At 44.0% G+C, this 13173-nt stretch overlaps 1 protein-coding gene across 1 annotated transcript in view; it reads left to right on the top strand.

The window, feature by feature from the left end:
* GLDC (glycine decarboxylase) overlaps positions 1 to 11050 on the top strand; it is a 75643-nt gene extending 64593 nt beyond the window's left edge. Inside the window, exons 21-24 of the mRNA XM_006104020.3 lie at positions 5391 to 5486; positions 7136 to 7308; positions 8642 to 8722; positions 9709 to 11050. Coding sequence (XP_006104082.1) covers positions 5391 to 5486; positions 7136 to 7308; positions 8642 to 8722; positions 9709 to 9852 — 494 coding nt within the window. The 3' untranslated portion in view covers positions 9853 to 11050. The remainder of the gene's footprint in view (positions 1 to 5390; positions 5487 to 7135; positions 7309 to 8641; positions 8723 to 9708) is intronic.
* The last annotated feature ends 2123 nt before the right edge of the window (positions 11051 to 13173 follow it).

Genomic DNA, 13173 nt, shown 5'->3' with positions numbered 1-13173 from the left:
GTTTTGTTTTGTTTCCATGGAAAAAGCAGTGAAGAGGGGAGAGCGAAGTTCAATGGAGAGAACAACAGACGGGGAAACAAAGTCACCCTGGAGGTGAGGGGAGGGGATGGTGCCAGGTAGGCACACAGAGCGTGGGCTCAGAATCAGAGAAGGAACAGAGGGGACTTGGAGCAGAGACCAGTCAGTAGGCAGCAGCCCAGACTCTGGGCCACAGGAAGGAGGCCACTCTTTGGCTTTGGGTTCCCTGCACAGGAGAGTGTACATCTACATCTGTGATTTTTCATTTAAAGGCTGGTCTTGCCTTTAAATATGTACCGAAGCTCTAACCAGTTTGGCTCAGTGGATATAGAGCATCGGCTTGAGGACTGAAGGGTCCCCACTTCGATTCCGGTCAAGGGCATGTACCTTGGTGGCGGGCACATCCCCAGTAGGGGGTGTGCAGGAGGCAACTGATCGATGTTTCTCTCTCATCGATGTTTTTAACTCTCTATTCCTCTCCCTTCCTCTCTGTAAAAAAATCAATAAAATATATTTTTAAAAAATATGTACCCAAGGGTGGTTCTAGAGTTTGGAAATAGAAAAGAGCTAAATAACCAGAAGCTCAGGTAGAAATGCTCCCCAGAGAGGAGGAAAGAAAGTTGTGGGCAATGTGTCTCTAAGCAACACAATAAAGTGCTTCTGAAGTGGATATTAAAGAAGCTGCTAGAGCTACTAATTAATTCAGATATAGTTCTTGCGCTGCGAAATGCATCCTGCTTATGTATTGGCCTTCAGGAATAGCTTTAGTATTTGTTTTGTCTGGTTATATAATAATATATAGGTGCCCAACATGAAAAATTGGGAAAATAAAAAAGTATGAGGAAGAAAATATAAATGATCCATGGTTCAATCTAGCAGACACAATTGCGATTAATATGTTGCTGTATTCCTTCTCATCTTAGTTTTAGACAGTTGAGATCATATTATAAGCACAGTTTGTGTCCTGTTTTTGTTTGTTTGTTTCTTGTTTTGTTTTTAATCCTCATCTGAGGATATTTTTCTATTGATTTTTAGAGAGAGTAGAAGAGTTAGGGAAAGACAGAAAGAAATATCAATGTGAAGCCTAACCGGTTTGGCTCAGTGGATAGAGCCTCAGCCTGTGGACTGAAGGGTCCCAGGTTCGATTCTGTTCAAGGGCATGTACCTTGGTTGCGGGCACATCCCCAGTAGGGAGTGTGTAGGAGGCAGCTGAATTGATGTTTCTCTCTCATCGATGTTTCTAACTCTCTATCCCTCTCCCTTCCTCTTTGTAAAAAATCAATAAAATATATTTTAAAAAAAGAAAAGAAATAGCAATGTGAGAGAAACACATCAATTGGTTGCCTCCTGCATGGGCCCGGACCAGGGCCTGGACTGGGGAGGAGCCTGCAACCGAGGTACGTGCCTTTGACCGGAATCGAACCCAGGACCTTTCGGTCTGCAGGGCGATGCTCTATCCACTGAGCCCAACCATCTAGGGCTTGTGTCCTGTTTGTTTGTTTTTTTAACTTTATTTTATATTGTGATTACTTCCCCATGCCATTACATGTTCTTTGAAAGTGACTGCATCAATTCTATTGTGTGGGTATACCACAATTTCAGCAATTCTATAGGTTTTTCCCTGAGTTGTTTGAATTTCTTGGATTAAAAAAAAAATCTCTGATTGTTTCCTTAGGTTAGTTGCCGAAGAGAAATTATTATCTCAGAGGCTATCAACTCACTGAAGCTCTTGATACAGAGGGCGTAGTTGTCCTCCGAGAGACTTTGCACTGAATTTTCTCACAGTTAATAGATGAGAATAACCATGGCACCAGGGCCTAGTGAGCACAAAAAAGCAATGCAAACCTAAACCAAAGTATCTTTGCCAACTTGATGAGTAAAACACCATATTTGTGCTATAATTTATCAATATTTGTTTTTTTCTATTTTTAATTTTTTTTATATTGACATTTTCCCTTATGATTAACTTTGACAACTTCATTGAGATAGAATTCACGTACCATGCAACTCGCTCACTTAAAATGTACAACTCGGTGGTTGTTAGTAAGTGCGCAGAGTACTGTGATGCCCGGTTTACTAGTAGTTGTTTACAGCAGGAATGCTTGTTGCCTGGACTGTGGGGGATGGGCGGCTCTCCAGGACAGAGGAGAGTGAGCAAGCATTTCTCAGGTGCCCACCATGTGCTTAGCAGTTAAGTGATTTCTATGGGCATAGATGGTCCCAGTCCTAGGGATTTGCAGCATAAAAAGACAGATAACATTTTCCGTTTGTTTTGACATTTTACCCCAGAATTAAATAATGAATCCTATTTATCATCCCAAGCAGAAAAGGACTGGTGAATACAGACTTTATTACCCAATCCCAAAGTTCATGAAACCAAAAATTGTCTCATGTTTGGTTTGGTAAACACATTCATTATACAATTTGAGGCTTTGTATTTTAAGGCCTAGAAAAGAATTATCAGTTTATCTCCCAAGGGCCCAAAATAGAAAATGTTTTTAAACATATTGTATTCCAAAATGTCTAATGGCAATATCCGAAGACCGTTATTCATTTTATTCCTATTTACTAGCTCTAAAAAGACTTCAGAATTACCCATGACTATGAGGCAACAATTTTAATGAACTCCAGGCTTCCCTTTATGAACCATTTCTTTGAGAGTTTGAAAATACCAGCTAAACGGTTGAGGGTTATAGTTTTGTGAAGCAGAGGAGTGGCAGGCAGGAATTGGGATGGAGAGCAGCAGCAGTATTTATTCTGTTAGGATATGGAAAGAAAGGAATTACCTCAGGTAAAATGATACTTTTTTAAAGGAGAAATTTAAAAAATTCACAAGTGTCTACTCTTGTGGGAGGCTAAGGTCACTTTTTAATCTAAATGGTGTTCCTGTCAGTGGAGTAGACAATTTTGTTCATATCCCATTGTTTTAATTATGGTTTAAATTCTTAAATGCCTGTCCTGTTTTGTCCTTGGACAAACCTAACGCTGCTTGGAAATTCCTGCCCCTGAATAGGTTTCCCTGTGGCCTTTATGGGTGGACATGGGCCTCAGGAGCTAGGCCCTCAGATCCCTGGCTGGGGAGAAACACCTCCTGAGGCCCAATGATGAGAGAGAATCATGGATCCGCTGCCTCCTGCACGGCCCCCACTGGGGATCAAACCCGCAACCCGGGCATGTGCCCTGACCGAGAATCAAGCCGTGACCTCCTGGTTCAGAAGTTGACCACTGAGCAACACTGGCCAAGCTCAAGGGGGGTTTTGAAAAGTCCTTTTTTTTCTGGAGCACATTTTGTAGCCTTGGGAGATAATTAACTTCCGGGGGTTGGGAAGGGACATGTTCCAAGCTTGGAGCCAAGCCATTTTTATTTTGCTTTTCCATCATCCCACCCCTTCCTCTCCTTGCTCCTTTGACTTGCTGTCTAGTCAGACTCTCAGTGATAGTCATGGTCAGGCCCAGCGAAACACCTACTCAGTGAAAACTTGTGCTGATCAGTTTATACAATTTCTACTTCAGATTGCCCCGACTCACCCTATACCATAGAAGGTTTGTATATCTTTCCTTCTTAAAAACTGCAAACAAAGATGAACATCTTGGGATCTGGCCTCCAAAAGCCACCAAGTTTAAATTTCACCCTTTGCCGGGCTCAGTAGCGGGGGAGAGAAAGATGCTGAAATTCCACTACCGTTTCCATCTGAATGCATTAGACGATGGATTTAGAAAATAACATCTGAACCTCATTTTGAAAATGGAGCTCTTCCCAAACCACTAGGCTGTGGTGGGGGCCTCTGCGGAGAAGCCTTGGTGTTAGCAGCGCTCGGCTGGGCTGGGCAGGGCTGGGCTGGATGGGGCCTTTCAGCGATTACTGAACCTCTGGAAGATTCTGCTCCCTGCCCACCAGCAAGAGCAACTCCTCTCCACCCTCATGTGTCCCTCTCCTCCTCCTCCGCTGCCGCTGAGTGTCCTTCAGAGCAGTGGTCGCCAACATGTGGTCCATGGACCACTGGTGGTCCGTGAGGTCCGAAAGGTTGGCGACTGCTGCTTTAGAACATTAGTCTCCTTCCTTAAGTCATTGTCACAATGCTGGGTTGGCTGCCAGAGGCTCAGCGAAGAAAGGTCAAGGGTTGGGCTCCCAAATGGAGTAGCGTAATAGGGCATTTAGGATTCTTGGAATTAATAGTTGATGAGGACTTGAATCTCATGACTTTCCCCCTGATCATTTCAACTGGCACTTTCCGCCCCCCACACCTATGAATACAACTTCCTACTTTGGAGTCACACTCCTCACAAATGTAATTGCCATCACTGTTACAAAGCAGGCGTTAAAAGTAAGCATGCAGTAACAGTCTATTCAAAGCCTCAGGATCTCATACTTTTATTTCAAACAAAACCAGTTTATCCATATGTGTTCACTACATAAAAAGCAGAGCCGTTCACAGACTATATTCAGGGGCTGCTAAGGACTGGAGCTATTCTCTAGGCTGAGGACTTGTCTGCTCCAAGGACCTGTTAAGTAATTCATTGTTTGCTGAAAATCAGCAAAGCAGATTAAGAAAGAGTACATTATTATCTCATGTGTAGATGCTTTCCTTGAAGGAAATTCATCTGTTGTGTGGGCATGGCATTTGGGAAGCTCCCGGGAATGTTGTTCTATTTATGGAAATGCTGACTTAACTTTGGTGTTTTTGATGATGGATGGGTGGTCAACAGCTCATGCTGGGGAGACAGCAGCCTGGGCATAGCGAGGCGATCGTTTCTATACGAGAACAAGTGAACAGACCCCTCAGAGATTCTGGCCTTATCAACCCCTTGCCACTTGTGGTGTGTGCTTTGACAACTCTTATTTCTAATTCTCAGTCTGAAACCGAAACTTCAAAAGCCCCTTTGAAGAACCACATAAAATTCTGTGTCTTATGGATATATGTTTAGTATATTTGCACACAGACAGAAGAAACAGTTACTGGATGTTGGGGGGAAAGTTCCTGAAAAGGGTGTCAATGGATCTTGAGCGTTAGAAATATTTTGTATATAGGATCAGGCCTGCGATGACTATTGCAACTAGATTTTAGGTTAGAAGTAATCTCATCCCCAGAAATTTCTGTTGAATGTTTCAGCGGAGCCGTAGCACCGAAGTCCCACCTCCCATTAGCTTCTTGGCTCAAGGGTGTGTTATGCACTAAGGATCGGATACATTGGCCTGGCATGTTAAACATTTTTATTCGCAGTAAGAACGAGGAAGTCTTTGTTTCCACCTATAAACTCACCAAGTGCCCATGCTTTTCAACATGCATTATAAGGCTGATTTATTTGCCCATTTGCTTGTGTAAAACAACAAACTGATGCTAATCTCGAGATGAAACAATTTTCCCTAACAGGTTATGTGGCTCATGAATTTATTTTGGATACAAGACCCTTCAAAAAGTCTGCAAATATTGAGGCTGTGGATGTGGCCAAGAGGCTTCAGGATTATGGTGAGTGGCCTCCTGGGAGTGACCCCTGGTAGGTGGCCGGCGGGGGGTAGGGGGGGGTAGGGGCGGGGGTAGGGGGACACGGACTGGGGCTTTTGACATTCACACAGATGCTGGAGCTGGCTGTGGACCACTTCCTGGAGGCACAAACCGAATGTGCAGTCACCACAGGAAACTGATCCGTAGGCTAAGTGGGGAGCCCAGGGTTCTAGGCAACCTTTGAAGTGATAGAGAAAAAACTCCCCCTTATGACTGCATTTGTACTGCCCTTTGAAAGATAAGTCATGCATCTTGACTCCAGGCAGCCAAGATGTCTGCATAGTTAACAAAATTAAAAATCCCAAAGAAAATGATTGTTGTTCTCTACCCATGTTTTTGGTAAATCTTATTTCTTTCCCACTCTTGGTACACAGAGAGGTCCATGAAGAGGCAAGGTGGTATAATGGGGGAAGAAGTGGAGCAAGTTACCTGTGGAAGTGTTAGAGACAAGTGGCATTTTATATTCATATTTACAACCATTTCAGGCATGACACAGCTGTTTCCGCTGCTTCTAGAGACGAGGAATAGGCATATGTTTTCACAGCGGTGACACAATTTTCTTTGAAGGATTTTAAGTGACGCAGGCCCTTTGTATATTAGTGGATGTTTGCTCAGCACAGCCCTTATTAAAATACATTTTCTTTTTTTTATATATATTTTTTATTGATTTTTTACAGAGAGGAAGGGAGAGAGAGAGAGAGTTAGAAACATCGATGAGAGAGAAACATCGATCAGCTGCCTCCTGCACATCTCCTACTGGGGATGTGCCCACAACCCAGGTACATGCCCTTGACCGGAATCGAACCTGGGACCTTTCAGTCCGCAAGCCGACGCTCTATCCACTGAGCCAAACCGGTTTCGGCTAAAATACATTTTCTTAGTGACATTATTAATAATATCAAAGACCCTTCAATTCTCAGAAAGGCTAAGTTGAAGAGAACTTTGCCTTTCAATGGATGTGGAGTCCCATCTTAATTTTAATGATGATTTTGAATGACTTCTTTTAATAAGTAAAATGAAAACTTTAATAATTTAGTAGGTTTACTACTGCATCTTAATGGGAGTCCCGTGTGTGTGTGTGTGTGTGTGTGTGTGTGTGTGTGTGTGTCTCATTCTCTCTCAAATGAATGATCTTATTATGCAAAGTTATACTGATAATAAATGGGAGAGCCAGAGAGTGGTTTCATTAATAAAATTAGCAGCTGCCTCATCAGAATCTCCTCACGACTCTTCCAATAACCTGACTCAGACTCCTGGCATCTCATGTCTGACTGCAGCAGCATTTGGAGGGAGAGAGAGAAGGGGCCAGGAGGGAGGTGGTAATTGAAGTTACCATCTAGTACTTCCAAACTTTCAAGTCCTTTACTATCTCCAGCCTTGATAGTGTTTTCCCACCCTCCTCTCCTCCCTCTCTCCCTCCCTCCCTCCTTCCCTCCCTTCTTCCTTCCTTCCTTTCTTTTTTTGTTAGTCCTCACCCAAGGATATTTTTCCATTGATTTTTAGAGAGAGTGGAAGGGAGGGGGAGAGACAGAGAGAAACATCGATGTGAGAGTGTCTCTTCCAAATTGGGAAGGTCAAAATTAATGTCACATGTTCTCCGGTCTCCCTTGCAGGATTTCATGCCCCTACCATGTCCTGGCCAGTGGCAGGGACTCTCATGATTGAGCCCACTGAGTCGGAAGACAAGGCAGAGCTGGATAGGTTCTGTGATGCCATGATAAGCATTCGGCAGGAAATCGCCGACATTGAGGAGGGCCGCATCGACCCCCAGGTCAATCCACTGAAGGTCTGTAGGCACTGACTTTATTCAAAAAGTCCCATAGAGGATAAAATGGTTGGGCCAGTGTGTCAGCAAGCTCCGAGCTCCCTCATCAGAAGATGATATTCTTGCCTAGAATCAAGGCCATTCTTCTGAGATGATGCATTCATTACTTGGAAGTTTAAATCTTGAACATGGCTGTTACTCAAGTGTAATGTAGATATTTTCTATGTCTTAACGTTGTTTATGTCATTGTTTTGGGGGTTGTGGCAGCTACACACCACATGCACCCAACTGGTTGCCACAGAGGGAGCAGAGGCCTGAGGGCTCCATTTAGTTGAGGAAGTCTTATTCTGTGTCCCTGTTTGGTGCAATCCAGTGAGATTATTTACCTCACAAACTCAGGGTAAAGGTAAGTTCTTACATTAAAGACAAGCAGTTACCTCTTAGAACAACTGGATTGTTCCTTGAATGTTTTATAGTGTTTGTGGCTTATGTTGGAGAACAATTTGTTAGGCATTATCCTGCCTCTTCTACAATATGTTTATTTCATATCTAGTGAGAGCTCTAAGTTTCTCATTGGGTCCAGATATTAAGCCGGGGTAGCATGAATTGAGAACACCATGAAGGCTGTGGTTGTGTTGTTATGGCTCCAAGCCGGACAACACTTCTGAGATGCTGAGCAACTTTTAAAACTGCCCAGCAGAAGATGGAGTGCGGGGGCCAATGGGTGGCAGGAGAAGGCAGGTACGTAACTTAGTGTGAGTTTGACAGGGTAACGAAGGAAGACAATATGATCATTTGTACTTTTTTTTTTTTACTCTGGTTACTGCTGATTCTCTCAGGATTTAGGCTGTTTTTAAAATGACAATAGATGTCTAAAGGACATAATACTGTGTTACAAAAGCAAGTGGAGAATAATACTCATAGGATGATACATGGTTTAAAAACTATGCTATACGCTGTTTATTAATATACGCAATAATAATATAAAAACATGATAGGACTGGTGAACACCAAATTCAAGATAGTGGTCATCCCTGGGGAGAAGGGCAAACAATGAGGCGGAGAGGGGAAATCCAGGCAGCTTCAACTGCCTCCAGTGTTTTTTATTTTAAAAGGTTAAGCAAATATGACAAAATGTGGATTGATGTTGGTTAGTAGATGTGCTTATTATATTACCATAACTTTTTGATATTTGAAATATTTCACAATAAAAAATTTCCTACCAAGATTTCCTTCCCCCCAAAGTGAAACAAAACAACAGCCTCCTCTGTCCACGGGCTTCCGTTAGAAGCTCCCTGACGGGGGAGAAGGCGGTGTTCTGCTCTGATCCCTCTCCCATCCGTGTCTGTCCCAGATGTCTCCACACTCCCTGACCTGCGTCACATCCTCGCACTGGGATCGGCCGTATTCCAGAGAGGTGGCAGCCTTCCCACTCGTAAGTTCTCCTCGGAAGCTGACTGTGCCAGCTGTGAGAGTGTCCACGTGCCTGCGAGGGTCCATCGCCTACTCGGAGGGGCTCCCACTCTTACAGTCTCATAGTAATTATCTGGGGGACACATTGTGAAAGGTGGGCCCTGACAAGGGAAGTCCTCGGAGTGTAGACGTCTCTGAAGTCAGAGTCTGAGAATCTGCCAGGGCACACAGTGGAGGAAGTCCCAGTAGGAGACCTTGTCAAGTAGATGTTTTCTACCACCATCCAATAGTGAGATGGCTCCAAATGCAATTATTTCTTTTTTAAAAAAATGTATTATGTCACATTTTAAAAAATATACATATTTATTGATTTCAGAGAGGAAGGAAGAGGGAGAGATAGAAACATCAATGATGAGAATCATTGATCGGCTGCCTCCTGCAAGCCCCCCTCTGAGGATCGAGCCCACAACCTGGGATCTTTCAGAATGCAGGCTGACGCTCTATCCACTGAGCCAAACCGGCTAGGACTATTTCTTTTTCTTTTATGGTTCTTGTATGAAGGAGAAGATGCTGTATAGTTTGTCTGATGGGACGAGAACAAGCTTTTAGTTTCTTATACTTTTGTTTGTTTGTTTGTTTTGTTAATCCTCACCAAAGGATATTTTTCCATTGATTTTTAGAGAGTGGAAGGGAGGGGGAGAGACAGAGAGAGATCTATGTAGAGAGACACATCGATTGGTTGCCTCCTGTATGTGCCTCGACCAGTGCCAGGGATTGAACCTGCAACCAAGTACATGCCCTTGACTGGAATCGAACATGGGACCCTTCAGTCTGTGGGCCGACACTCTATCCACTGAGCCAAACCAGCTAGGGCTAGCTTCTTGTACTTTTTGAGTACTTGTTGGGCTAGTGGTATACTAGGCTGTGGGAGTATCATGGTAATATCCTCTCACAAGATAAACCTCTCAAAATATGGCAGAATATTTTTTTCATCCTTTGTTCTTACAGCCCTTTGTGAAACCAGAGAACAAATTCTGGCCAACCATTGCCCGGATCGATGACATCTATGGCGACCAGCACCTGGTCTGTACCTGCCCACCCATGGAAGTTTATGAGTCTCCATTTTCTGAACAGAAGAGGGCCTCTTCTTAGTCTCCCCCTGAGTCCAAGTGACTGATTTGATGCCTCTCTCTGGAGCATGGAGCATTTGATAAGCAAGAAATATTTCATCACCTACCCCAGACTCAAGCAGGGGTTTTATATACTGTGTATATTTTTGTAATCTCTGTCAAGGTAAATGTAAATACAGTTAGTGTGGTGAGTGGGAGCTCACTGTTGGAAGACTGATTTGCTTCCATGCCTCTGCCTCCACATGTAGCAGTTGATGTTCAATTTGCCTTGATTGGTGGCCATTTTTAGTTTTTTGCATAGAAAATTTGGGGTGTGCTCGGAACTTTAACTTTCAATGGAGCAAGTTCACAGACATTGTAGAGGCTATACTGATAGACATATTTTTGTTCCAAATAAGTCCTTATGGACTGTGCCAACTGTGGGAAATCCCAGGGCAAATGTTTACATTTTGTATACACTGCAGAAATCTTCCTTCCAACTAATTTGCCTAATCAATAATAGCATTTGTTTTCACTTTTTTTTATCTGCAATTATTAGTGTTCTAATAAAAGCGTTTCAATTTGAAGAATGCCTTCTTGATCCAGTTTTCATTCTTATGTCCATGTCCAGGTTCAGAGGGATTTGAAGGGTAAGGAGAATACCTAACCCACTAACCACTGTTCCGTCACCAGCTTTGTCTCTGGCTGGCTAAAGAAACAGTGTGTATGCCTTGGTTAGCACTTTGGCCCTTTTTGTAAGAATTGTGTTAGGTTGCGTGTAACTGAAACCCAACTACAGAAGTTTAATCAAATAGTTTGTTTTTTCTTGTTTAACAGTAAGTTCAGGGGTAATAAGCCAAGGGCTAGTGCTCCTTCGGTCTTTCTGTTCTGCCTTATTTGGTGTATAGTCTTCCTCCTCATAGTCCTGGATGGCTGCTGCATATCCAGGCATCACTGCCATTCCAGATAGGAAAAGGGGGAGAAAAGGAGAGACAAAAGGCAGATGCCATCCAACTTGGCTTCTTCTGAAATGCTTTCCAAGAGGTTTCACCCAGTAACTTCTGCTGACTTTTAACTGGCCAGAACTGGTTCAAATTGCCACTCCTAGCTGCAAGGGGTATGGGGAAGACTTTTAGCTGGGCATGTTACTGCCCCAAAGAAAACCAGGAGTTTGTTAACTGAAGAAAAGGGGAAGAATGGGTTTCGGGTAGGCAAGTAGCATGCCTGCCACAAATAAGTTTCTCCTAGAAATAGCAAACACTTCAGATGGTCTTCCCTGATAGTTATTAAGCATGTGCTCTAGCCTGGCTACTTGGTTCCTCGTGTGGCAGCTGTTATGATAGTGATCTGGACAAAAGTCCGAGCGCTCTATTGAATGTTCTACAAGTGGCCCACTTACTCTCACACTTTTAAAAAAAGTTTGTAAAACAATTTATTCCAGCCTAACTAAGCAGTAGAGAAGTGTTGGGACCCATGGCTCCTTTTTAGCATACGTTTTTATTTGTTGATTGCTTTTAGAGAGAAGGGAGAGAGAAACATGGACTGGTTGTTCCACTTATTTATGCATTCATTGGTTGATTCCTGTATGTGTCCTGACCTTGGATTGAACCCACAACCTTGGTATATTAGGACAGCACTCCAACCAACCGAGCTACCTGGCCAGGGCTAACAAAATACTTAAGTGATTACTGTCTATGGAGTACTTCTAGGAGTCAGGTACTATTCTAAGTGTTTAAAATATATTATCTCGTTGGAACCTCAGACATTCCACTTTTACACATGAGGGGAGTGGTATGGAGAGATGCGTAAAGTCACACAGCTGGGGAGAGGGAGAGCCAGAACTTGAACCAGGCTGAACAGCTCCAGTGCCCACCGAGGAAAGCAGGCTGCCCCACTGCCTGGTCACTGCCAACCGGAGACTGCCCTTCCTGTGCTGAAAACCAAGCTCTCCACACAGGCTGTCCAGGGCTGGGTGGCCCCTCCGAGGAAGGACAAGCATAGGAAAACAGATTGTGGAGGTGAACAGCAGTTTTCTAATTTCTTCGCCAGGCTGTAAAGTGTTAGTGGTTGAATGAAAAAGTTGCTTCCCTAACGGCTCAGACATTGCTTGCCCCCAAAATATATCAGAGGCAAACGCAGGTGGCTAAGAGTCAAGGTGGACTATTTTTTTGTTGTTGTTAACCCTCACCTGAGGATATTTTTCCATTGATTTTTAGAGAAAGTGGAAGGGAGAGGGAAAGAGAGAGAGAAACATTGCTGTGAGAGAAACACATCAATTGGTTGCCTCTTGCACAAGCTCCGACCAGGGCCCGGGCTGAGTAGGAGCCTGCAACCAAGGTATGTGCCCTTGACCGGAATCGAACCCAGAACCCTTTCGTTCGCAGACCAACGCTCTATCCACTGAGCCAAACCGGCCAGGGCTCAAGGTGAACTATTTGTCCTTCACTGTTAAGTCGCTCATGTGTTTACCTGACACGAGCCCGACGTTGCCCCCTGGGTCTTTCCTGTGTGATATCCTTCTCCTGGACCACTCCTGGCCACCTTTGCTTTGCGGGCTCCTGTTTGTTCATCTTTCAGCGTCTCTCAAAAAGTTCTTCCATGCACCTCCGTGAAATGGGCCCTGCTATTTTCTATCTTGGCACTCAGTTTGTTTTCCTGTACTTTTAGCACAGTTAGTACTTATTCTGTTTCCCTGGCTTCTGTCTGCCTCATTAGACCAAGTTCCCTGAGAGCACGGACCATATCTCATACATCAGTGGATTCCCCATGCTACCTGCAGTGTGTGTTCAACAAACACAAAGAAATATGAACTGAATGAATACAGGGACGCTGTCACCAAGACCAGTATTCCTAGTGCCTTCTGTGAATCCTGTTCAAGCAAAGAACAAAATGCTGGGCCCTGAAACAGTGTCTCTGGACAGTGTAGGATGCCACCCCCCTCCCTTTTTATTGTGGTAAAATATACATAACAGTTGCCATTGTATTACCCCTTTTTCTGCAGCTTAGTGGCATCTAGGACTTTAACAATTTGCAGGATGTGCGTTTTGAACAGTTTGGAAGACGAGGGGTTTGAGGTAGACACACTCTCCTCCTCTGCCTCGGTCACCCCCTCTGCCTCTTCACACCCTGGGAGAGGCCGCAGGGCACTCTCAGAGCAATCCTTGGCAGAAGGCATGGGCCCCGTCCAAAACCCCGTGAAAGCTCCTTACAGGGGCCATGTTTTCCAATGACACTGGTGCCTTTCATCCAAATAAAGGATGTAAGTGCCACTGTTGGGCGCAAGAAGCCCTCTGAGGCATGTAGTTTAGAAGCTGAGATGCTAGTGCTTTTAGCGGTTCCCAGGGCTCTAAGACAGACATTTTGG

Source organism: Myotis lucifugus, unplaced genomic scaffold, assembly GCF_000147115.1.
Source record: "Myotis lucifugus unplaced genomic scaffold, Myoluc2.0 scaffold_533, whole genome shotgun sequence".
NCBI classification, from domain to species: Eukaryota; Metazoa; Chordata; class Mammalia; order Chiroptera; family Vespertilionidae; genus Myotis; species Myotis lucifugus.
Note: the sequence above shows the minus strand (reverse complement) of the source record. Positions and strands in the feature narration are given on the sequence as shown.